Source organism: Leucopleurus acutus (assembly GCF_964270905.1).
Source record: "Leucopleurus acutus genome assembly, chromosome: 15".
In the NCBI taxonomy this organism is placed as follows: Eukaryota; Metazoa; Chordata; class Mammalia; order Artiodactyla; family Delphinidae; genus Leucopleurus; species Leucopleurus acutus.
The window spans coordinates 80,407,915-80,435,709 of NC_139157.1; the positions used below are offsets into that span (position 1 = coordinate 80,407,915).

General features: G+C 35.7%; 1 protein-coding gene across 48 annotated transcripts in view; it reads right to left on the reverse strand.

The window, feature by feature from the left end:
• LOC309972198 (regulating synaptic membrane exocytosis protein 1) overlaps positions 1-27,795 on the reverse strand; it is a gene marked incomplete at both ends in the record, with an annotated part of 218,748 nt that overhangs the window by 140,286 nt on the left and 50,667 nt on the right. For 17 of the 48 annotated variants that reach the window (XM_082855758.1, XM_082855753.1, XM_082855731.1 and 14 more), the window contains 13 exons: positions 3,493-3,555; positions 5,160-5,285; positions 6,014-6,167; positions 10,619-10,690; positions 11,824-11,977; positions 12,102-12,273; positions 12,851-12,981; positions 14,851-14,963; positions 16,986-17,032; positions 20,328-20,451; positions 24,410-24,509; positions 26,224-26,334; positions 26,918-26,985. In XM_082855758.1, coding sequence (XP_082711884.1) covers positions 3,493-3,555; positions 5,160-5,285; positions 6,014-6,167; positions 10,619-10,690; positions 11,824-11,977; positions 12,102-12,273; positions 12,851-12,981; positions 14,851-14,963; positions 16,986-17,032; positions 20,328-20,451; positions 24,410-24,509; positions 26,224-26,334; positions 26,918-26,985 — 1,435 coding nt within the window. Of the gene's footprint in view, positions 1-3,492; positions 3,556-5,159; positions 5,286-6,013; positions 6,171-10,618; positions 10,691-11,823; positions 11,978-12,101; positions 12,274-12,850; positions 12,982-14,850; positions 14,964-16,985; positions 17,033-20,327; positions 20,452-24,409; positions 24,510-26,223; positions 26,335-26,917; positions 26,986-27,795 lie in introns of those variants that run through there. The other 31 variants (XM_082855719.1, XM_082855763.1, XM_082855750.1 and 28 more) reach the window with 6 other exon arrangements.

The window sequence follows — 27,795 nt, forward strand, 5'->3', positions numbered from 1 at the left end:
GAAAGCTACAAACACAGATGGATCTTTTGTTTTTCTCAGAAAGACCACAATAATTATTTGAAGATAGGAAAAGAACTGTTAAATATGGAATCATGGACCTGTCTTCATAATTAAGATGAAGACTTAAGTTATAGTTTAAAAGCCTTAATTTGAAAAAGATTTGAGAACTACACTCTATGAAGTAACCAACATGAAACTTACTATTTAATCCCTGTTTAATATTATACCTGCTTCTATGGAAATAACTCATAGCTAAAAGTACTAATCAAATAATTTATGAAATTTGGGAATTAATATGACTAAAAAGTTAATAGTCTAATAACAAGCAAAATGCTGACCAGCATTGCAGGGACAAGGCTGGTGACAGTATTGAAGGCAGTAAAGGAAGGAAGATCAAGAGGTGAGTGCAGGGCTTCCCTGGTGGCGCAGTGGTTGAGAGTCCGCCTGCCGATGCAGGGGACGCGGGTTCGTGCCCCAGTCCGGGAAGATCCCACATGCCACGGAGCAGCTGGGCCCATGAGCCATAGCCGCTGAGCCTGTGCTCCGCAACGGGAGAGGCCACAGCAGTGAGAGGCCCGCGTACCGAAAAAAAAAAAAAAAAAAAAAGAGGTGACTGCAGTGGACAAGTCCTTTCCATTTGTCACCTTCTGGATACAAATCCAACAGCAGGTAACATTTATCACCAGAAATTGGGTGGGATGGGTATTAGCTGCAACCAGAACATGAATTCTGACTTGGCAGAAACAAGGCCCAACATCATCTGAATTCCTTTAAAACCTATAAGGAATTCTGGACTATCTATATCACCAAGGGTAAATTTGGTCCTGTCAATGAATGTTTTGGTAATTTAATAATGTTTCTACAAACTTTAACTGTCAATCATGAAAATCTATTGTCCATTTTTGGCTTACATTAAAGTACGATAAAATCAAGAATAGAATAAACATTTGCTGAGGAGATATTAAATATCAAACACCCCCGTGGGTTTATTCATGTTTATACTAATGGTTGATTCAGGAAATCTTTTAAAGCTGTGGTTTAAAATGTATTAAAGTACCACATTCAAGCACAGATTGAGGACACTTTTACTGAAGCAAAGGATTCAGCCTGCTTCACAGACAGAATCTTCTTTTCAACTCCTAAACCTTAGGCAACTGTCTTTAGTAACAAGTTGCTACACAACTTTTCTAAGCAATTGGTTCAAAAGTGAATTTTTTTGGGGGGGGTTACACTCTAACAGGGGTCAGCAGAGAATGGAAATAGAATGAAAAGTGGCCACAGTTTTTAGTTTGAAGGTCCACATTGGCTTTGCCATTTATTGGCTGTGAACCTGGGTGATTCAAGTCATCAAGCCTTTTTCTACGTCTATATCATGGAGGAAATAATCTTTCACAGGGATGCTGTGAGGATTAAGTGAAATAACAGGTACAAAGGGTCTAGGACACAGTAAGGAAGCCACAGCATTTTCTGTACAACATGACCGTCTCAGGAAAGGTTTTATGGAAGAAGCATTTGATAATGATAACAATGGGGGGGATGAATTAAACAATATGAGACAGATTTCTGTAGTATGTGACTTTGATATGCTGTGCGTATGAAATCTCCAGGGAGTGGCTTTAATTTGCAAAGTTTCCAAAATATGTTTGACTCACAGACTCTTCAATTGGCTGAACTTCATGCAGAACCAACTCCTCGGATCACATTTTTGGAAAAACTAGTTCAGTGGAAAACTTCAAATAGACCTGATTTGGAATCCTTGCTCTGTTACATGTCAAATAAAACTTTCTTAGCATCTTTCCTCATCTGTGAAATGAGGATAATAATGTTCATATGATACAACTATTGTCAGGACATGGAGATAAAATTCCTTAAATAATTACCACTGTGCTTGGTACTCAATGAATGTTATTTTCCTTGTTTACTGGAAAGTAGTAAATACACAGGTTTTATTCTTAAAAGTCATAAGTGAATATGATAGGTTGTATTCTGAAGATAAGATTTTACAAAATGATGAAACTACTAGCTTATCCTATTGTGCCTATCCTGTTATTTTACCTTCGAAAGTGGGATGTAACGGAAAGAAAAACAATATATTTAGTGATTCTGTTTAGCTTACTGGTGTGAACGTGTTAGAAGTGCCCACACGTTGGGGGCCAGGCACACACCAGGTGCCTAATAAATATGAAAGCTTTGTTTTGTTTGTGTTTTACAGTTGTAGTCACCCCAACAGGACTATGAGAAAATTTTCTGAATCTGTAAAGAAATCACTCCTATTAAACTATTTGTCAGGACAACAAAGTAAGGCTGGAGGCTTTCGAATTATAAAGCATTGAGCTGACTTTTTACAATAGTTAGGATTTTACATTAGTTCTCCAGTTTGCAAACAGCACTAACATCCCTCATTTTTCCCTGTGGCATCGCACACAGGGCAGTAGTTATCACTAGCAGAGTTTAATACATGTAAGAAGTTAGTTCTCATTCGGGCGATCACGTTCAATTCCTGAGCGGAAGCCCAGGTCCACACAGACACAATAAAGCTGCATCTGTGTTTGCGTCGCAGGTTTTCCAGGTACAGCTCTTTCCTTCTCTCTCCTATTTACTCTTTATGGCCATAATATTTGAAAGAGTTTATCTGTGTGTTAGTTCATTTGTCTCACCTAGTTATTCTTTACCTTCCATTAACTTCACATTGACAATAAATACACACAGACTGTATTCTTTGAGTAATCTGTAAAAGGACTTATTTGGGATATGAGATCCAAGATGTAATGAGATGAAAATAAAGTGCTAGGTTCTCAGCTCCAATTTAGACGACAATAATGTATCCCCTCTTCTTCTCATCTTTAAGGAGGCTTTATACCGTTACGTGTCGCTATGGGACATTTGGTAGTGTAGCATTTCTGACCTGATGAGGGTATGAAGGGAGGGAGGGCTTAGAAGTTAACAGGTCATATATCCGCACTCTTTATCAAGAAGGAAACTGAAGCTCAGCTCTTAAAAATGAAGTGGTAAAGATCTTATTAAAAGCAAATAGAAAGAAAACAACAGTAGAACCAAAACATAAAAATAAAAGAAGGCTAAAACAAAGTGAACTTATAATCACAGAAACAGTAACACTGCCATGCACAGCGGATCGGACCTCTTGTGTCTAGATGTGTGTGTGTGTGTGTGGTGGGGCTCACAGCGAGGTTATAGAATTTTAATTGCAGAAATTGGTTCCTCGGTTTTGGAAATGTGTAAACACATTTACAGCCACAGAGGCTCAGCAGCCTCTGGATTTCAAATACTTTGATAGAAAAGCAGTCTGTCTGGATCAGAATTCAAATATATTTGGAACCTTTTCCACAACCTCCATATAAAACAAAACCAATTTGAACACTGGGGAAATTAATTTCACGTATTTGTAATAATACCTCTAAGGGGGAGACGGAAGCAGAGTAGAATGGAAAGAGTCATCACACACAGTTACCGTCACCAAATTCCTGTATTTACCTGGTGGTGTGTAGGCATTCTGCACTTCGTCCTCGTTTTGCTCTGGGAAGCATGAGAAGCTCACTGCACAGACAGGATGGGTGGTGAGTGAAACAGATAAGTTATGAGGCATTAAATGACATGGGTTATGCCAATGGTATGCCGATGACAACATGGAAAGGGAAGAAACCAGATTGTCTACACTAGCATATTTGCTTGAGAGGTTAAACAAAAATAAACATGACAGTACTTTTAAAATTTTCAACAATAAAGTACAAACATTATGGTCGAAGTCCTAGCTGTTGCTATTGTATTTCAAAGTGATTTCACAGAGTATCAAGGCAAAACTAAACTAAACTGAACCTTCCCCAAATAAGACATAGAAATCTGTTTCCAATTCTAGACACTTAGGTATTTTAACAACTTTTAAAAGCCCTATAAATCTGGCTTTTCTGATACTAATGGGAACCCTAAATTTTAAAATTTCTTTTTAGCAACTCAAAGCATGACCGTTTTCTTGGCTCTTACAGCCTGTAAAATGCAATATCACTTATTCTGTTTCTCCTTTACCAACTAAGAACATACTTGATTAGGAATGTTTTATCTTAAAACTGATACTTTTTCTACACTCAAATTAATTTCACTCTATTGAATGCCCTGGCCCAGAAGTCCTTCTTTTTCCCCCTCCTCACCTAAATTCATGGTGGCCCCAGTGAATGTCAACAAAGGGACCCTCACCTGACTCCACTCCACCTGAGCAGCGGGGACACCCTCCTCCGAGCAGTGCTCTGTCCCAGTAAGTACCACAACCTCATCTCCTGAAGGTCATGGCTCCCTCAGGGTGACAGTTAGGGAGCTAAGAGGCTCTCCTTGAGTTCTGTGTCCTTGACTACACAGCAAAAATCAATCATTGTGTACCAACCTCATTCCCTACCCTTCCCTAAAAGTTTCTACACTTCAAAAAGCCAGAAGACACGATTCAACCAGCTGGGAATTCTAACAACCTAAAACAGATCGTGAGCTTGTGGTCAGGCCCATCTTACGGGAAGGGCGTTGGTCTGAGGAGAAAGTCCGCGGGCATGTAGAACCATGGAGTCATAACATCAAACAGATGCAGAACTAAGCCTAAGTACACATCCACAGAAGAAAGAATCCATTTCAATATTTTGTACTTTATAGACATTTTAGGTAACTACATTTTATGGGAAGTAGGTGTACTGAAAAATATGACTGCTGAAGTTTTCACAGAAACTCTGCAATAGTAACTGTCTTTCAGATGGCCTGTACCCAAAAACTTTTTATTGCAGAAAAAACATAATTTTATCATTACATAAATAATATCCCAAAGACTGCAACCCACAAAAAATAAAATATTTGAAAATTGCTTATGTAGACTCCCTTCTATAATTTAGGTTAGTATCTAAGTCAACAACAAACTGTACATTTAAAACTGGCTAAACATAAATTGATTTTTTTTAAATGCACCTTTTATGACAATATAATATTAGTCAAATATTTCCCAGAGTTGCATTTCTATTAGAATATCTTAAGAGTCGTTCCTTGGGAGAAGTTCAGTTTTGAATGATGAAATACTTTTCCTGTCTTTTGTACTATACCAAGATACCTATCATAGACGAAAACAGAGCAAAGAAGACATACAGTGTTGCGATCATAACGTGGACAAATACCTGTCTTGTTCTGATAGACACTGACTGTCCACATCTCCGGGTCTGTGACCAACTGGGCTGCAGGACACATCGTGGTGTCTGGTTGGAGAACGTGACCTTCTTGTTGGATGAATTTCATCTAAACTCCTGAAATGATTGCAAACATTTACATGCATCACAATGTACCACCTTCCCCAAACAGGATGACAGACTAACAGGAAAGAATGGACGGTAATTGGCAAATAACTGACACGGCTTGAAAAGTGCTGGCCTCATCACCAAATACATGTTTTAAAGGTATTTATTCTCTACCATTGCTTTGCCTGTGCTGTATTTCTCTAACCTCCTTTGTTTACTTCCATCAAAAAAGGACCACGATTTTCATCTGCATACTTAGTGAAAATTTCAGAAGTGTATTTCAGGGTGAGATGAAATACAGCACGATATAACTTCCATTTTATATGCTTTTCCAAACATTTAAAGTGCTTCAAAGAGACAATCCCAAATTTCTTAAAAATGCATTCTGCCTCAACCTCATCATTTGTGCCACTTCTCTGCACAGGTCTAATTTATTACCATACAATTTCTCCCAACAGGAGAAAATTAACTAGCAAACAGAATACAAGACAGTTATTCAAAAACTGTGCTTGCAACATTCACTTCTTCCACTCCCTGGGAGATTACCTGAGATTAGAGAACAGAATGTTGCATAGGTTGGGTAATGAATAAAAAGGCATTTTGCCTACAAAGGATTCTGAAAAAAATAACTTGATTGACCAAACCATTATTTCATTTCTGTTAGAGTCTCGTGGCAGTTTGCACTGTATTATGATAAAGAGTACCGTCAAGGATGCTAAGCTGTTCTCGAAGCCTACCTCTGTAATGGCACATTTGGTAAACGGGAACGCGGCCTCCCCTGATCATCGCCACGATGAGGAGATACCGACCGTGATCGGTGATGCGTTGTTCTCTGCTGCTCTGGCACAGTTAATGTTGAAGGTTTGCTTTCTCTAGCACTAGACCTATAACCTACTGGCAAGAGTATACACAAACAACGAGTCAGTATTCTTCTATAGTGTCAGTGGTCATGTGGAGACATCAAATGACATGGAAAGCGGCCATCGACCTATGAAGATAAATGCCATGCAGTCAGTATTACCAGCCTTATCGACAAAACTACTAAGTATAGGTACAGAATGTAACATACACATGCATGGGGACCGGGTACAGCTTGGCTCAAAGGTTACCATGGAGATACTCATGACAAATATGACAGCTGATGCCTCAGATGTCAGGATGAGTTGGGATACTAGTTTACGGAATGAGTGAGTGATTTTTTTAGCAACACAAATCAAGCACTTGACAGTGAAATGTTACTCATATACAAGTCAATGCTTAGAAATTTAGTGTCTCTTCGAATGTTATTGGAATTTTTCTGCCAGAGGATAAATTATGTTAGTTGGATTTCAGATGGCTTCACTAATAAGAAAATAAAGATGCTACCATACCAATTTTAATTGACAAAGAAGAGCAGCAGGGCTTCACTATAACAAACACTGATTGTGAATTTTGAGGACCACAGATAATACTGCAATTTTCAAATGAAAATAGGGTATGGGTGGAGCTGACTATGGCCATAATGCAGAAGAAATCAACCCTCCGAAAGAAACAATTATCAAATCTACCCCAGACATCTGAAACTATTCCACAAATGTGTTAGTAACCTAACACAATTAAGTTAATACAGTTACTTAAAATTAAATTCTAAAAGTCATTCTCCCTTGAAACCAAAAGGTTTCTATGATCTCTGATTTAGTTAAGATAAAACAGCAAACCACAGTAACAGTTTAATTAATGTTTTCACAGGGTTATTGTTGCTATTATTGGAAGGAAAATAAAAAATTCTGTGGCCAAAGGAAAAATAATGATATTTACAACTACATGAAATGTACACAACCATGAAAACATTAAGTCTAACAGGGTAGCTTGAACTGCTACTCATTATTTACTTGACAACTCGCACATTATTTTTAAAATATGCCATGTAACATTATTATTAAAGGCAGACTAAATTTCCCAACAGTTTATTTGTTGTGATTGTATAATCTTTTGACTAAGCTTAGAATATACGGAAGGTCTTTAAACATTACATAAAGGCCAATTTGACAATATTGACACCAAAGAAGCTCAGCTATTTTGTTACTCTCTAAAAACATCGGTAAAGGACCAAATAATAGAAACATAAGTGGTATAATTTATAATTTCATTTTATGACAAAGATAAGAGCAATTCAGGTACTATTTTGAATTTCATGTAGAAAATTTCCTTGTTCAGACATACAAATATTAAGTCTAGAACGAAACCAACTAAATTTACATGTAGTGGATTTATTTCATCGTTCAATATTAAAAAATAATGGTGGCTGTTTTAAAGATAATTAATCCAAAGTCTGAATTACTTAAAACATTTTAAATTACAATTTGGTATCATTTGAAAACATCTGGTATCAATTATATTGTAATTATGGAAGGTCAGGATTGAATTGGGAACACCATTTCAAGATTTCAGTGAATACTCAAGGTATATAAATGGAACTTTTCGATTTGGAATAAGTAATTATTCTGAAGTAATTTTTAGAGACTTTAGGCATCTTCTGTAAAAGGGTATAATTCATTTTTTTCTTGGATTCTTTGTATTTACATAGAGATTAATGTCTTTTTTATCCTACCCTAATATGCATTCATAGGCCTTTCCCTGCTTTTTATAATAATTCATTTTTTTATATTATGTTTATTTTACTGTTGACAACAGGCACTCCGCCTTCAGAAAAAAGGTAAGAAGGAACTGCTATGTTATGCTCATTTCAATGTTTCAGTTAGCTCAAAGTTATCGGGTTGTTTTTGTTGTTGTTGTTTTTTCATTTTCTGAACTTGCAGTAATGGTCTGAAAGTTGAGGTTGCCAGACGCCTGGCCTCAGATGAGGGCATTCCGTTGTGTGGTTATTTTTATTCTTCTTAAGCAGCTGAAATTACTTATTTTAAGTAACAATAAGGCTATGATAACCATAAAGGTAGTAAGATGTAGCTCTGGAGGCCTCAACTGCTTAAAGGTGGTAATACATCAAACGAGGACATAGAACCCTGTGGTCCTAGAGAAGCCAGGTATTAGGAAGTTCAAGGCCCAGTTGCGGTAGAACATCTAAATGACACTTTCCAGCTGCTTCAGCAAACGTAACCAGAAGCTTCATTGAGTGTGTTAAACACACGTAGAACTACCTGGCATCCACGCGTGAACAAAGTTCTCTCTATACTGGACACTAGGAAATCTGTAATCAGCCTCTTAGAATATCTGGTAATGTATCAACACACTTGTTTATTAACTTATCCCCTCACTTTATTTTAGCTTCTTGCCCTTATTTTACTATCTTTCCTCTTCACTTAAAATGTATTGTTTATTATATCTTTAGAAGCTACCATATATACATTTTGAATCACTGAAGGGCACCCCTAAAATATAAATAAATTCCATTATCTCCTTTATTAATTTATGAAGAAATCTCTGGAACATAAAATATTACCAATTGGCTTACGTAATTTATTAGTTCTATTCTATTAAAAGTTTGCCTCGTTACATTTTAAATGCTAAATAAAAATGGATATCATTTGAAATGACAATTCAGACACTGCTTCTCTATGGTAAAAGGATAATCCCTGATATAAACATGTATAATCATATGTTTATATCAGGATGGAATATAGATATATCTAGAATTCAGTGTTCTTTGGTGGTTCCAAACACTAACTAACATCACTGCAGTCGGTCCTATACTTCCCATTTTGGCTGTTACCCATGTGGTCTCTCAGGGAAAAAAGAAGAAACTCATCGTTTTTGTAAGTATTTGTTGAATTAGCTGTTCATTCATTCATTCATTCATTCGCTATCCGGCCTCATCATAAAAATGTGAAATTTTAGGTGAATAGCCTGTGAGAACCACCCACAGAAGTAAATTCTATTCAGATGAGTAAGAAGTGACAACATTAAGACGAATTAACAGCCAAGATTCTTGTTAGAAAGGTTTGTTGACAAGACCCCTTTCCTACGAGGAATCGTCTGAATTCTATTTAAATATGCCAACGGGTACCATGGAGAAGTACCTTCCCCCTTTCAATTCCATAAAGACAATATTCTATTAAACTCTGGGTGAAAGTTTCTGGGTAGAGTGTGCCTAATTATTCTGATCCTTTCATAAATCAACAAACTCAGAGAGCAAAACATGAACTGTCATCCACAATGACCCACTATTATTTCAAACTCTCCCTGATGGTCTGATATCAAGGAGTAATATCTAAGTACACAGATATGCACAGAACCAGATTCACTGTTTTTAAGATATCTGCTACTTTCATACAGTGATCAAAGACAAGATTTTCTCTGAGTTTCACGGAGCAAATGAAGCTTAATTTTAGGGAACTCTCCATAATTTTCTCCCAGTTTTAATGAAGTCATATGTATCTCTCTAAATTGCGGCCTCAGTCACTAGTCTTTGTAAGGTCTACTGACTTTACCAACACCATTGCCCTCTAATTAAGTGCATCCCCACCTGAGAAATTATGTACATTAGGGGAACATCTGTCAATACTGTCCCAAAGAAATGTCTTTAAGAACTCCTATTTATAGGAGTTTTTCTTTAATGTCTAAAGATTTTCTTTAATGTTCTTTAATGTCTAAAGATTTTCTCTTTAATGTCTTCTTATCTGAATATCTCCCCACTCTTCATTAGTAAATAAAGGGAACAGGATTAGTGCCAAGAAAATACGTCTTCACTACTTGGTTTGACTCACTTTCTGACTAGACTCAGATGAGAAACATAGATTTGAACTGCACAGTGTCACAAAGACTTTACTAATTTATACAATGACAAAAAGACAATGACTTCAAACGAATATTGAACCTTTCTAAAGCATTTCCTTATTTTAAGACATACAGACACATTCTGCGTATAATCAGTGCTGAGCATTTCACAAAAGCGTTAAAAGCTAAGCCATGCCACATGCAGTTTTCAACCCTGCCATGCACCTGTCTCAGTGTATTCCATGGAAGGCTACATTATTTTCAGAAACGGAGGGAGCGAAGTCATAGACATACAGTATAAACACAGGAGAATGGAATTTTTATTACAGAATTAACTCTATCCTTTCAAAAGTCATATTTTCACTTCTGCTCAGAGCATTGTGAAATGATGATTTGAACTTCGTTAGCTTCTAAGGGGGACCCTGACTAATTTAAGTGGGGATGTTAAATGAGTATTTACTAGTCCACCTCAAACTTTCTTAATAATTTGGAAGACAAGTCACCATGGAATAGTATAATCCAGACTTCTCCGTGCTCTAAATCTCCAATATGGGACCCAAGGACGTCTGGAAGCTGGCAGCAAAGCAAGCACGGAAGCACAGTGAAGCCGGCCACGTTCCCCCACGCACCTGGAGGGACCACTCCAATGGCATCATCAACCTCATAGTCTGATATGTCACTGTCACTGATTCGCTGGGACCCTGCACGACAGGAAGGCAAACAGATACCTCTGTGTCCGCTTGGGTCAGGAAATGTGGAGGACATGGTCACATTTTTTTTTAAAGCTAATTACATTATTACTAAATACTTTCACTTTTGGTGAAGTAGAGTTGATTTACGATGTCTCAGGTGTACAGCAAAGTGATTCAGTTATACATATATGTACTACAAAGTTAATGCAGAGCTGATGTTTAAAAAAATATTCGTTATCCAAGGATAACATGTTCTCAGCATCCTCATTACTGAAGACACATAGAAGGAAGAGGATTTCATAGAAGAGTATTTTGACTCTTCAAATTGTTTTTAATTAAGGTCTATAGCGAAGTGTATACTGTTTTCTACCCAATTATGCGCCCTCCTCTGCAGTTCAGGGAGGATGGGGCTGAGTGGAAAGGTTCAAAGAGAACTTTCTTGGCTGGAACTCTACTGAGTTCATAGTATTGAAAGGGCATCAGGGCCCTTTATAAAATATTTATGTTTAGCCCTCAAAATTAGCCATCATACTGCATGAAACATTAATTTTGAGGCAATGATTGATCAGAGAAGCACTAATATGAAGTATTTAATTATATGAGGAAAACAATTTGGTTCCAGATTACCAAAACGAGGCTTCTAAGTTTCATCTGTTCAATAAGAGATTTTGTCATTAATTCAAAAATTAATAAGTACAGAAGAAAAATGTGTTTTCCCCAATCACCAGATGAACAACAGCAAACACACTTTACAATGCTTTTGAAAACTTGTTTCTCACAAATAATAATACTAAAAATATCCAGGAATTATACTGTTATTAAGATGTTCTATGCAGCAACCCACCAATAATGACAAAAATTACCCCATCGGTCAACCAATGAACAGCTCCATCAGGACTGGGCAAAGAATTATATCTGAGAATTTTTAAGCTTTCAGCTGTGGAATTACTCCACTGTACTGTATATATTACTTTCATTGGGAAAATGCAGAAAATGGTTTTGCCAAGCCTCTTTATATAGATGACTGATTATTCAATATTTCGATCTCTAATGAACATTTGGAAAAACACCTTGAATGTTCATCTCGGATTCGATCATAACGACACAATTACTTCTGGTAACTGAAAAGAGCCTTAACCTACTTTGCAGCTTTTTGCTGGCGCTCTCCCCGTGGACGTGTCGCCGTGGCATGAAGGGTGATGGCTGAGGCAGAGGTAGTGAGGATTCATCATGAGTCTGAAGTTTATACCAATGAGGTTCATCATCTAGAAGCGCCGTCTCCAACTCTATGAGGATCTGAAAGGGCAGCTCTCGGGTTAGATCAAGCGCCGTCCCCCAAATATAATAAAAGCAGCCATAAAAATGCACATCACAGAAGCCTCGTGAGGCGTCTGACCCGGATCTTCACGACACCCCTCACCTCTCCAAGGAATTCACTCTCCTCTTCTTGCACCCTGGGCTGGTCCCACACGGTTATTTCCAACATCCGTTCTCTGAAATCTCTACGATGCACATGTGAATACACAAAAGTCTGGTTCCATTTTGGTTCTAGTACTTTCTTTACTGTTTTGGTTCGCCTTTTACTTTTATCACTGAAAAATAAGTATGTTTTGTCAATGAAAAAGCAAACGCAAGTGTATGCTGCCACCTACTGTAGTTCCATGCAGCCCTGCTCTTGGGATGTTTACTCTCTTTCATTCATAACTTTTAATATACAAGTCTGAAAAGACTATCGAGTTTAATAAGATTCTAGTTTTAACTACAATGTAGGCAGTAGTTACGATTACAGAAATTATAGAAACGCATACACAAGGGTACATTCTAAATGATGTGGCTGTCAAAGACTAATAGATGTGGAAACAAGGTAATGGACAATTTTAAAATTGGCAGATTATTTTAAAGAAACACAAGGCTTGAGGGAATTTTTTTTAGGGATAATATAGTTTATTCCCTCATAGAGAAGTATCTATTACATTTTAAAGCTATAACACAGGTGTATGCATATGTGCAAATTCATCAAAATATATAAAGTATGTGGAATTTCTGGTATGTCAATTCTACCTCGATAAAGCTTTAAAACATATACGAAACTGTATCCCAAGAGAGGAAATTCTACTTTTTTCTAATTAGCAAAGATTTTTGCATACTTTTTCTAAAATTATTCCATACCTTCTATCTGGAAGAAAATACATTTTTACATAGGGATTCCTGGGACGCCCATCTACTCTTGGGGGTAGATCTGTTGCTTGCAGAACATTTACAATCAGCTGGTGGCCCACTTTGTCATACCACAGCTTCACCTAAGAGCAATGGAGAAAGAAATTAGCATTTGTAAAAATCATGAGGCATTATAATTTCACAAAAAATACTAAAATTATTCTTGAAGAAGGAAATTTCAAATTGCAAAATACAACTGAATTATAGATATTATTTCTGCAAAGAATACCAACTTGAAAGCATAACCATTTTAGAACTTGACTTTTCACGCATTTTAAGTGTGACTTACAAGAGGCGGGCCTGCAGTGTTGATTTATAGTCTCTTATATCATGCGATGGAATAAAACTAATGATAAAATTTTTAGAAAAGACTAAGGGAAGAGGGGGGATATTGAAATAATTGTCCTTGTTTTTAAATGCTAAATGCAAGTGTTTGGTGATTATACGTATCTTAATAATGATTATAGCATGACTAAATGCATTCTGCAGTGCCAAGTGTAGTTGAAATAAAATGTTTGATGTTGGGAAGAGTATATGCAGGTAACTTGGAAGACATCAGGAAACGCATTTGCTGTATGCCTCTGTACACCAGGTACTGCTGTTTTCTGGTATTTTTTTCTTATTTAATTTTTATAATTAACCTATTACAGATAACTTTTCATGAGAGAAGTGGAAAGGAGCAAAGGAAGGTACAATGCGTAAATGCCTTTAAACCAAGCGAAGGCCAAATGGTATTTCTCCTAAGATACAAGATACCTCAATAACAAAATCCAGGAACATGGCACACTGAAATATTACCTGCAAACTCCTAATGCAGTCAGCGCAGTATTTGTGCTGGCAGGGGACAATGTTAACTTTAATTTTTTTTTTTTAATTTAGAAGTTAGTTTTGGGCTTATGGTTAAATAAGAATTATGATCATGCGTTGTTTAATAGGTATAGATCAGAATACATTTAAGAGTCATTAGAACAAAATAAGCTAATTTAACATGGGAGTAGTAAGGGGCAGGTTAAGAATTCAAACCCAGATCTGTACCAATCCATACCTCTGTTCCTAATTAATACCAGAGGTGTGTTTTTCATAAACCTGAAATAGGTGGAGTGTATGAGAGATTCCCACACACACACTGAAATAAAAAAGACAGCAGGGCAGATAAAATAGCACAGAGACTAGACAAAGATCTTTAACCTACTAAAAACAGAAGCTAAAACCAGGAAGCGTTTCAAAAATCACAGCAAACTTACAGTTATCTTCTTTGTTTAATTAAAACTAAGAGAAGAGCAGCAAAAACAGACTATAGAAATTCACACATTACCGAAGTAGCACATGATCAACTATTTATAGAACAATGTGAGGCAAGATTTTCTTTTAGTTATTAATACAAATGTCCCGTGTTCTACCATAATCTGAAGAAATGTAGCTTTTCCTAATAACTAGCCATGTTTTCTTTACTCCAGCTTTTCCCAGATCACATATAAAACAACAGTGAAGAAAACTGTAGCTTTTTCACACTAGTATCAGCAACCAAAGTTTCATCAAATGTCTTAAGAAGTTAAAAAAATATCTTAAATTTAAGTTTCTCAGGATCCAGGCTCAAGAGGTTGTTAAGTAAACAGCACATGACTCTCTAGGTTTATTACATCTAACCAACTACTTACCTTAGAAACTTTTATACAGCACACAAAAAATAACTGATACTTTATTATTTCATGTTATCATTTATCACTTACTGTTCAGAACATCTGGCACACTGTAGGCATTCAATAAATATTTCCAGATATATGAGTAAAAGAACAATCTAATAATAAATTAATGAAAACTGATGAAGTAGATTATGCTGTTAAATGACTCTGACCGTATCACAGCCTTCAAAGAAAGCCACACATTTTAAAGACAGACTCAGAACAGGGAGCTATTACTAATGGTCTCCAACATGTACCAAAGACACATACAGAAAGTTGTCCTGGTAAGACTTGTGGTGCATCTTTGAGAGCTCCAGGGCTTGTTGGAGAAATTACAGAAATGGAAGGCCTTTCCATCTTCTGAGATTCAAAGGAACTAGAACCTAAAATGAGAAAAAAAAATCAAGTACTTTTTAGTAACATATTTGTAACCTATGTGTGGAGAATACATATTTTTCACGAAATGTTAAATGCATCTGTTACTGGTATAAAACCATAATTCAATGGCGTCCATAAGAGTAGGACCTACTATCAGTGAGATAGTCCTAGAAAGTTATCATCGTGCTTTCTTTGGTTAATTGTCCATTTTAAAGGTATTTAAAGTGATATAATCAAATACTGTATTTATTTGCTCCACTCTGTAAGTACTGACTTTCTGCGTTTCTAGAGGGTATTGGCCTGTGTATGTTCCTGTACAGCCTCGCATACAGTTAAAGGTTTCATGCTATCAGTGATAAGAAAGACGGTACCCGTTGTGTTAATTATCTTAGGATCATCTACTATGAACTGTCCTCACTGAAATTAAAATGAATGCACATATCATATAATTTATGAGCTGCGTCTAAGCCTAGATAGAATTCATCACTGTTTTAAAATACGATTTACACCTCTTTTGATTTTGATCTTACAGACCAATCTCCTGTCTGAGGATGCTGTCTAGTGATTCATGCGTGGAGGAGGGAGGCTGGCTCCCCACTCAGCCCCTCAGTGAGGCTCTTCTCCCCCGTTTTAAATGAAAGTCCTCTCTTCCCGGGTCACTGATAAAGTGTCCACAACCAGCAGTATGGATGTCTGCAGAATGCTATCACTCCAGCAAGTATAACCTTGAACCTACAGCTATTCAAAACTTAGCTTTATTGAGAAAACACTATTTATGGACCATTTCCCAAGAGTATGTCATCCACATTTTTTTCCATACATGCAACTTACGTTTAAATTAAATCAGCGTCATTCTGTACCTTCTGAAGACTTTTAACTAGACGAAACAGTGCTATAAAATTCTTTATTACTATGTCTTTTCTATGAAGTATTCTTAGGATAATTCTCTTCTTCGGTCTCAGTACAATGACACTGTTGCTTCTAATAGTCAGTATGTTTCTAATATACCAGTTTTTTTCCTTTTAAATAACATCAACACTATAAATTATGCAATTGGTTCCATTTCCCTCTTTATATTAGAAAACTCAAAACCAAATCTGGTCTCATGTCTAGCAGGTATGCAGAATATGATGCTATGCATTTGATTTACTAACCTAATCTCCACTTCCTTGTTTATCCCATCCATATATTTTCTACCTTCTTATAACCATCACTTGTTTTCCCCTTAAATCACCTTGTATTTTCTATTCCTATAAGCTGGGTTACATAATAAGCAAGCCCAAGTATAATTAATTTAACTCCCATCCAATGCAAGGTAAACATTTGAGTTACTTCCACATTTTTTTTGAGGTACGCGGGCCTGTCACTGTTGTGGCCTCTCCTGTTGCAGAGCACAGGCTCCGGACGCGCAGGCTCAGCGGCCATGGCTCACGGGCCCAGCCACTCCGCGGCACGTGGCATCTTCCTGGACCGGGGCACAAACCTGCGTCCCCTGCATCGGCAGGCGGACTCTCAACCACTGCGCCACCAGGGAAGCCCCATCACCTTCTTTTATCTGGAGTCCCTTTAATGCCCATGTAGATAACTCAACCCTCTAGCCACAGTCCCCTGGCCCTTTATTTCCACTGAAATCCCCCTCTACTCCACCCACTCACTTCCATGATCATATCTGACACCGTTACGTTGTATTAGAATTATTTATGTGCCTGTTTCCTTCACTGTTCATGACACTGAGCCAATTTCCAATCAACCTGAATAATCCAGTATCACAATGCATTTTCATGTACAGCAAATAGAACTGTTAGTATATTAATTTTGCTCTGTGCATCCTGACTGCTATGATGCAGAAGGTTATTGCCAATAAAGACTTTTGAACTTTTGATAGACACCCCCCCACACACACACACACACAAAGAGCAGAAAGAGAAAAATCTTAAAGCAGAACTCCTTTGGGTTTCCCATGACTGCCATGATTGCCAACTCATTTACATCAAATAACTAAAGGAGACAGTAAATCTTATACTCACTGGACTCCAGTGGAGGATGGGAGCTCTCAGGAATCCGTGGAATGTCACTAAAAGAAACAGGGTATGGTGAAAATCCCATTAGCTTAAGCCACCCTGTCTGAGGCAATCACAGCCACACTTTATCTCAGTGGTGTGGAAAACCCTTTTGGGTCTTTACAGGTGTGGAAATGGACGGGAGTTACCATAAAGGCAATTTCTAATGTGCATGAATGTCAAACACCACACACAAAAAAAAAACTGCAGGAAAAATAAGTTTTTATACATTTAATAGCAAAACACTTTAACATGACAACAATCAGAATAATATTGTGGCTAAAATCACCACAATATTTTTACTACCAAAACAGCAGGTTTTGGAAATAAAAAATGTCAAAGGCAATATTTTATTTCAATTCTAGAAAATCAAAATGACACATATTTTACAAATCAGTAATATGCTCTACAAACACATCTGAAAGAGTTTACTGAATGAAAGGGAGGGAAACATCTCTTGATAATAAAATAATATGGTGAATATCATGGGCAAAGTTAAAAAATGAAAAGGATGGATTGCTTTGGAAATTAAAAATGGTTCAAGCTTGCAACAGAAAAGCCAAAATATTTTATATATGTGTATATATAATTAATATACACATATATAACCCTATACAGAGATTCATATTTCTATGCTGAAGTTAGCTAAATATATGGCCATTTACTAGATGATTAGAAAGTGACTTGTGAGAACACCCACTCCTGACACACTCACAAATTGTTCTGAATAAATATTTAATATGACCTCAGCTTCACCCATTATCCACTGTGGGCTTAGAACCCTAGACCAGCTTAGTTTGGAAATTATACTGTAGTAAACTATTTGACCTCTGTTTTCCAAGATATTTTAGTATCAATGTAAGGAGATTAACAATATGCAAATATGAACAGACAAATTAAAGCAGACTGGAGTTAGCTAGTCCCAATAAAATTATCAGAATATTATTTAAGAATTTCTAACCACTTACCTTGTGAACTAACTTCACTTTGCACTTTTGGGGAGAATTGAAACAAAACTCATTTTCTGTTTGATGATTTTCCTGACTCTTCATTTTCACTTTTTTGTGCAAAGTAATTCTCCTAATCACCTACAATTTATACTTCTTACAAATGACAATTCATCCTGTGTTGTGTATTTTATAAATACGTTTTATTATATATTTATGTACAACTAATAATTCGTATGAAATATATATTTTATGTAATAATTAGACTAATTTTCAATACCTAAGACACAAGAAACCGACTATTTATCTTCTGCTACCTTCTCCTGAATTCATCGAGGCAAATAAAATTCAATTCTTAAAAATCTAGAAACGATATTTTTTGGATAGTACAACTTCTTTGAAAATCAGCCTCAAAGTCAGTTATGAAAATTAAATTTGGAGCTCCAAAACCAGACACAAGCTTTGAATTTTATGTGTCTGTGAAAGAAGAATTGTGGAGAAGTCGTAAAAAGTTTTTTTAAGTGATTTTGAATTAAAATAGATTTAATGTTAATTGCTTCAGTAATATTCTAATGCATAAATGTCCACTTGACATTTACACAAACCTTCTTATATTGTTCTGCTCACACACAAGGTGGTAAAATAGTTTTAATAACAATTATAAGCATAAAGGTAGGTTGGCAAAAGTGGGCGGTACCTCAGGACGGCTGAGGTCTGTTGGACCATGCTGGTCAATGAGCATGTAAATTACATTTGGAATGCTTCTTGGAATCTCTATCCCACAAAACTATGACTAAATATCTGCTTTCTGCTTTAAATTAATTACACAACTACATTAAACAATTATTAAATATAGCTAGAATTATTCTTCCACGATTCTAATCATTTCCCTATTAACTGAAAAGTTGATGCCAGATTGGATTTTTATTTAAATATAAGCTTCATATTCCCATATTCCTCTGAATTCCACAATGCAAGACAGTTGAGGTGTGGCTAGGCAAATAATACTTTTAAAATTAATTTTGCACAACAGTAAATATAATGAAAATGTTATTCCAGTCCACTTTAATTGTCTGTTAGTTCTTTTATTTTTAAGTCATCATGAATCGATGGCGTTTTAGCTGATTACTTTTAAAACCACTATATATTTGAAAGTATTTGGCAATGTGCACAATGGTTGATTTTAAATTTTGTTTTTTATACTTTTGATTCATTTTCCAATTTACTTACCTCTTTTCCAGCCTCATATTTACCTCAGCACTAAAACACGTCATGTAAAACTAGCATAAATTATATAGTGTCACTGTTTTTAATAAATCTGCATGGAAATGTACAATACTTCTGCAAATGCCTTCAATATTTACTCTTAATAATCACCACTTAAAATTGGTTATAAGTTTGCCTTTATTTTAGAGTTTTGTATATATATTTTTCTTTGGAATATATGATCATACAGTTTCAGTTCTTTGAGAATTAGGATAATTATATTTTCTGGTATGTTTTGCATTGACAGATATCCATGAGAACAACAAAAATTTAAGGTTACTAACTCTTCCAGCATAAAGAGTCTTGAATTAATGGCTCTATAATATTTTAGAGAATACAAAAAAGGGAACAATTTCCAAAAATATACTCAAACATTAAGCCAACTATAATGAGACAGTTCAAAATGCCTTCCAAAAAATTACAGACAGGCAAAATGAATGTTCTGGACTCTGTGGACTTGTTATGAGAATCTACCAATACGGGAACTCTATACACAGATAGAGAAAATATCCCATTGGCTGTAGATAATTAAATTATGCTGAATACTGGAGTTTCAAAAATATCATACCAATTATTATGGCCAATTAAAATGTTTAAATATTTCAAGCTTGCTTGATTTTAAATAAAATCTGGAACTACCCATGGGTAAAGATATAGAAAAAATATTCCATTCTTAGTAGAATAATAAAAAGTTCATGTAGACGTATGAAATGATTACTATTTTAAATATCACAAGAAGATGAGTTTGTTAGTGACTCCCTTTAAGGAAATACCATAATAATTTAGAATTCATAAAAATAAATAGTTCTACCATTAAAATAAAATATTTTTACTTTATAGTCCGCTTCTGAAAAATACATATCAATACTTTTTGATACTAAAATTGTTAAATTCTGGAGCTCCTAAAATGTAGTGAAGAAAATTCAGTATTCAAGTTTAAAATTTAAGAGATTTAAAAATTCTAAAATGTATGCCCATATTTGAAGGAAAAACTATCCATGTTAACATGTACTGTATGAATGTATAAACTTCTTTTAAAAACCCTGCTAATACATGTAATTTACTAGACTTAAGAAGTAAGTTTTTTTAGCCTTACCCAATAGGCCTTGAAACAATAATTTCAACTTGAGGTTCTGATTTTGATTCTAAAATAATGTTGTAAACTTCTTCATTTGTAGCTCCCGGCAGGGGTTTACCATTCCATTCTAGAACTTCATCCCCTTGAATTTAAAAAAAAGGGTATTTTTTTACCTTATATATTCTGTTTATTTTTATCTTTTCTTGTTTTTTTTTAACAAAGAAATGCAAAACATATACAAATAATTTAATTGTCTAGGCTCTGCTCTTGAAAGCAAATTGATTGCCATATAATGGCAGCTAAATGGTTCTTCTAGACACTTTTTTTCTTCTTTTTTTTTCTTTTTCTTTTTCTTTCCCCAATAGAATATTACTGGTCACTGGAAACAGCACAATACAATCTACCTTTATCTTTTGAGAAATACCAGAAATCATATAAAAATCATCTCATGCTATGGGATGGAATTAGCACAGCTCATTTGGAAACATTAAAAAATAATAATTAGCAGCATGCCCTCCATATAATAAATGTAGGCGGCTCTATACATGAAAGATTATTAAACGCTGCATAAATCCTGCTTTACTTTTAGTAGAAACAGCAGTTAACATTTGTTAGCATGAATTTTCCAACTATAAGTCATGTCCATTGCCTTCTCCAGATGCACAACAGAATAAAAATGCATGAAAGGATTTGAATTCATACCCAGAGGGTAACGCAAGGAGCTATATGGCAAGTTACAAAGCAAGCAGATGTAAAACTGTTGCATGACAGTTAACCCACTTCCAGATGTTCATAACACACACGTTCTATACATAATACATATTGTGAGCATTAAAGTAAAATTAGAAAATACGTTTAAAGTAATAAAACTATAGTGCTTATTAGGTTGTTAGATAACTGAAGAGTCATCAAGGAGAGTGCTACGATGTGAAAATACACATGCAAACAACCTGTTATGTTAACTAGAGTCTTCACCAAAGACCATGTGGGAAAAATTATTTATTTTCATAAATATTTAGAGCAGTTTTAGGTCTCAAATGCCTCCGCCCAGTATCCTTCAAGTGACAACGGAGGCTCAGCTGAAATATCCCAGCCTCAGTGATACTTTGGAGTGTCTTAGTTTTTTTTCTTATGTTTCTGCTTATTTTGTTGTTCTCAGTGCCTATAACACTTTAGTAGCAAAGGAAATGTGTGGCAAACTAATGGATCAATATCATCATTGTACGTTTTAAAGCTAACGATAAATATGGAATTGTTTAGTTTTTAGCTATGCCTTTAAAAAAAAGTAGAAAAGTTTTGTTTTCCTAGGATTATTTAAAGTAATCCCCCCCCCCCAAGTGTTTGCTTACTCAGAAGTAAAAAAGCAAATATTTGAAAAGCATATAATGCTGCTTTGGTATGAGAAAAGAGTATGGTTAGTACCAGTAGTTAAATCACTTCTGATCGTTTGATCTAAGATGTTACCTAGCAGTTTTTCAAAAAGGCAACAAATACACTTCACTATATTAAAAAATAATAATACATATTTAAAATATATTTGCAGTCTTTTAAATTTATTGACCAAGAAAAGAAATAAAGTTTACAGCACGTGAATGTATACATGTATGTGTGTGTACGAAAATATATTTTCTAAAACAATACTTACCCTGATATTTTCTATTCTACCATGTTCTTTTTGTTTTTCTAAATAATGGATGCAACCCATTACATCAACTTTGCTACCCAGTAATGTGCTGCAATGAACATTTTGCAAAAGCACTGCACTATAAAATTCTTCTATTTATAGCCAGCAACCTGGAAGCATAACTTCCAATATCAAATTAACTTAATGCATGTATTTAATTATTTACAAATCAAGAACTCCTAAACTAGACGGTGGTTTCCTTAACAATATTTATTTATATCTGAGTCCTCTTTTCAGGCAGGGATGTAGATTATAAGGATACAAAGATAAAAGAGACTTTCTCCTGTCCTTAAATTTGGTGGAGGAGAAATACAGAAATGAATACCTTTAATCAAATGTTACAGGCAATGATAGGAATTCATCTGAGGAACAGAAGGAATGCCAGGGAGGAAGTTATTAGTTACTGCTCAGGGGAGATGTCAGGAAGCCCTTGAGAACTAAAGCAACTTTACGCGGGCTTTGAAGGATGGTGAGGACTCCAACAGGCAGATCACAAGAGCAGCAAAGCCACCACGGACACGAGAGGCACTGGCCAGGTCCTGGAGGTGGAAACAGCTGCCTGGGTGGACCACCATGGCTGGGGATGAGACGACTGGTAAGGTGGCTGGAAGTTGGGGGTAAACTACAGAGCTTTGACCTGAGCAGATGGTGCCCGAGAGACACTGAGGGGTCTTAATAAGGAGAGTGTCAGTGCCAAGTTTGTGGTTTGATCATTATGTCAAGCAGTGGAGCAGGGCACAGACTTAGGGGAACAGCAGTAGAAAAAGCTACAGCAAGACTGCAAATGCTAAGGTCAATTCGTGGGCTGCAAAGGTCACGCTAATAAAAAACAAACAAATTGTATTTTTAAAGGTCAATGCTGTTTATATGCAAACAGAAGGAAAGTAGTTCCTAAATAATAATGTAAATCAAACAGGATATATTATCTAATTTTTAAAAATATGTTTTTCAGTTACATCAATTGCTTCAAGTGAAAAGTACACTTATATGTTTTATAGTTATTTAAGTGGAGCTTCTGACATTTTAAAGTTTCTCAGACTCTAGGCACATAAGGGTGTTAAGTGAAAATCACTACGAGGGATATATAATATAGAAAAACCCCTTCACTGACTTTCTTAAGAAATTGTCTATTAAAACACAAAGAAAAAACCCAAAAGATATCATGTTTATAATCTGATCTGCAAGTTCAGATTTCTGTAGCTAAAGGTATTTTACACTTGAGTAGGCAACAAGGGACTCATACTTTTCAAGGCTTCTTTTCAAATCATTAAACAAGCAAAGACTCAGGTTATTGACACAGTCACTCCTGATTGAGTTGTTTTCTTATGGAATCATAAATAGTCCCCAATAAGAAACAATAGTGTACAGTACACATCTTCAAAGCTGTGTGTATAGCAGATGGAGAAAAATCCCTCATTTGTTTTTTCTCCACGTACGAGACCTGGAGAGCATGTCTCTATCGAAGAAAAAAATCTAAATGATTTTGAACTGATATCCTGAAAACTACAACAAAAATGTCCTTAACAGTCATAGAATATTTTTATAAAAGTCTCAATAATTATAACCTTATGGTATAAAAACTGAAAACACAGTCTAGAAACGTTCTCTTTCCATGTGCTACAGGTTATTAATCCTCACTTCGACAGGTCAGCCTACTCTGTTTTCTCTGTAACTGTCTGGCAACTGGGTGAGCAGACACTCTCACCAAAAGATTTCTACTAAACTCTGAAGTACAGCAAACTGGAGACAATATGTTAATATGATTTTTACTAAAATGAAAGAAAACAGTTTATTGAAAATAAATTTTAAAGTATGTTGCTACTAAGTATGGTATGTTTCAATATATTAAATGATTTTATTATGTCATATTAAGGTTACAAAGTAACATAATGTAAACTTCCAAATACCAAGAAGTAGCACATCTGCATGAATACAACCTAGGTCACATTTAAATTAACAAATAATATATTACATAATCTGTGTAAGAAATGTGATTATGATTACATTTTATTAAAATCACTGGTACTGAATAAGTGTTTGGGGACCACTATGAAGAACTTTAATAATTACTATGGCTTATAAAATAAAGGACTAAATAGTGATGTTATCTTTTGCACAGGCTAAACTGTTTTGGATTTTTGTAGCAACATTAGGAAGCCATCTACGAAAATTAGTAATCCTTCAGCATTTTGTGTCTATGTATTTTTACGTAAATAATAAGATTCCTACTCATTTTCTCCACACTGCCATTGAGGTATAGTTACCTATTTTTGCAGTTAGTTAAGTATCCGTATCAGGAAACAAATCTGTATGCATGCATTAAAATTAGTTATTTACTTATGCATAACTTACCGAAAGTTGAAAAACACCATGCACAGAGCACACATTACTTAACTGTTTAAAAGTGAAACTTTACCTGCTCTCAAGTGTCCAACTACATCTGCGAGGCTACCCTTCTTTACTTTGGTGATGAAAGCACCGAGGCGTCCTACGTCAGTCATTTTCCCTCCAACAACCTGGGTAATTATAAATTTGTAAGTTCCCAAGACTCACACTGAGACATACGTTTCTTTGTTTGAGGAATTAATCCTACAGCTTTTGTGAGGTGTTTAGGATGGGGTGCAGGAACACAAATGAAGTGCAATCCATTTGTGGTCAAAGGAGCCTGCACCAGGGACAACGCACTCCCAAAAGACGAGGTCTCCCCCTCTCACCATCAGACAGCAGGTGTTTGACACAGTTGACTAACTGGGATTTATTTTTTCTTTACCCTCTAAATTCACTTGAATTTCTACACTCAGGTCATGTCCCATTGTGACGTGAGATGTTGATCTCTTTTGTATGTTTTTAGTAGAATGTAGGTCTAAGACAAAGACTGGGGATTTAAACCGAGAACAGGTCTCTTTGGGGAAGCAGTTCACCGTGGTCCAGAGTAATAGCCTAAGTTGATCTCAGCTCCTGACCACCCGAATGACCTCCTCATCTGAAATATCAATACATATAGGATCCAATCGAACTCTCTAAGTCTGAGTTATATCACTGAATAATTAACACGCTCACCTGGATTTTCCTCCATAACTAAAATTAAACACATTGGAAAGTTTCTAAGTTTAATTTCTCCCAATGCAGGGGCTCAATGTGTATAATTAAAAATGGGAGGGATAATGTCAAAAGTTGAGGTTGATCCATATTCTTAGGGTCACGCCCTATAGTGGAAGTGATCAGAATTATTTCATAGCAGGAGAAACCAATGGTAACAATTAATAAGGTGACATTAACTGAATAACAAATTTTTAGTTGGATTAATAGTTGATGGTTTTGAAGAGGTTAAACTATCATCCAACTATAATACAATCTCTTGTTAAATAATAATTTTAAAGCAACATCTTTTTTTTTTTTTTTTTTGGTACGTGGGCCTCTCACTGTTGTGGATTCTCCCGTTGCGGAGCACAGGCTCCGGACGCGCAGGCTCAGCAGCCATGGCTCACGGGCCCAGCCGCTCCACGGCATGTGGGATCCTGCTGGACCGGGGCATGAACCTGTGTCCCCTGCATTGGCAGGCGGACCCTCAACCACTGCGCCACCAGGGAAGCCCAAAGCAACATCTTTAAATGTTTCTTTAAGTTTACGGAAGCAAATGAAACCATGTGACAACACTCGTACACATGCACACACATAATAAAACAAAATGTATATATATGTTTTTTCTTACCGAAATTACATCTTTGTAATTTATTAGTTTTTTAAAGATTACATCTGTTAGAAGTCAGGTAATATTTGTAAAAGATACATTTTACTCTTTTGGTATTACCATAAATTGTATTGCACTTAGGAAACAATCTCTTTAATAATGTTTGGTGTTGTTTGTCAGGATATAATAAAATTATAATGTCCACATTATTTAACTTTACTGCTTTCCATTAAAACCATTTTAATGTAAAAATTGTCCTTGAACTTTATATTCAGAGAAAAATTATTTCATTTTCCTGTATTTTATTGCAGCTTCCTAAGACATCTGTATGCCATTTTAGCAAATGATTCTAAACTATTACCCCAAAAAAAGTACTGAATATACCATAAGACATCAATATATTAACAAGGTATATTCACTAGAAGAACTTTATTTTGAAGAGGAGGAGAAGATACTTAAAAATCATTGTCAGCAACTTTGCTGAATGTAGTCCACACTGTAATTCAGCCTTTAAGAACATTATAAACCAGCATACTTACTTTCAGACCCAGTAATGCACCTGATTCTTTGGGCATGGTTGTTCTCTTGTTAAGAATAACGCGTCCAATTAATCGGTCCCCCTCTTTAGATGGTTGCCACGTTACAGGATGCTATTAAAACATGAACAAAGTTACAAAAGATAAACCAGCTGTTTTCTTTCCTACAGACACATAATTATTGGTTGTAGCATGGTGCGATTTCCTCATTTAAGGACACTCTGAGGGAATTCTTTATTCTGGTGGGCTCTATCCTTGACTCATAACAATTTTCTTTTACTGCTACATTTTATTTGCAATAGGTACTTACTATACTAAATTGTTCTAAAAGTAGTCAGTAACTAAGTACATCTCTAAACTATGGTTCTGAAATGAAATGAATTGAAATTTTAAAATATATCTGCTTACCTAAATCAAATCGATTCTATATTTTGACTTGTTAATGTTGACATCATTAACCAAAGAATATCTCATCTACCTACAGCCGTTATTTAACCCTTGCTGTTAGTTACTTTAAAATTGGTTATTATTCAGTGATACTGTTTTTTCCTTCAAAACTGTACTGTCAAATGAAATCAATACTTTCATAAAATGTAAAATGGAGCAGAATAAGATTACTATCTATCACGTATCAGCAAAGGATAACGAACAGCACACACAGTCCCTGAATTCCCAAATCTCCCTCCCAGATGCTTACTGAGCTAATAGGTGATGTTTCCCGGCTATGCCACGTGGCGGGATCCAGCCAGTAATAATCCAAGTCACCTGCATAGGAGGAAGAGAATGAAAAGTGTAACGGCTTTCACGTGGAGAAGGAACACTTTACACGCAACTTCTTCAATCTGTAAAGTAAAGGGTTATGAATATCGTAATCGCGAGTGTGTACATCTCAGGATGATACACACCTGCACTGCACAGGCTGTGACCCGGACGCCCGGAATGAATGTGTGCCACAGATGCACGTCATACGAGGGGAGGGTTATCTTTTACTCTCGGTCCAGAAACACATAAAAAGTACAGACAGATCTAGGTTATTCCACCTCCCTCCCCTCAGAGGACTACCCATGCCAAGGTACAGACTGTCATTAGTGATACTGGTTAGAACTGTATTCACTGAACTAAGTATTAAAATTTAGTGCCTCCTCTTCAACTCTTGTGAACTTCATCATATCTTTCAAACTTATTCTCTGGTCTCTACAACTGGGCACACATTTTTTTAGGACATGGTGTTGAAAGTTAAATGTCCAGAATAACGTTCAGCAAAAGAGTACATACAAATGACAAAGTATTCACTTTTACTTAAGTCATAAAAAAGACTTTAAAAAATCCTAACTTTGTAAACATGAACTTATGAACCTTTAGTTTGATTTTTTTGGCTTCAAAATATAATGTGAAAGAAAGCGTTTGAGAAAAAAAATTAATGGAAAGCAGCAGTGCTGTATTTGCATAGGCAGAAAGGCCAGAGTGGGTAACCATATGAGAATAAATGACGTTTTACATTTTAAATATCAGCTTCAATCAATGAAAAATTTTCTTCCAAGAGAAAAATATTAGGAGAGTGAGTAAAGCATGCCT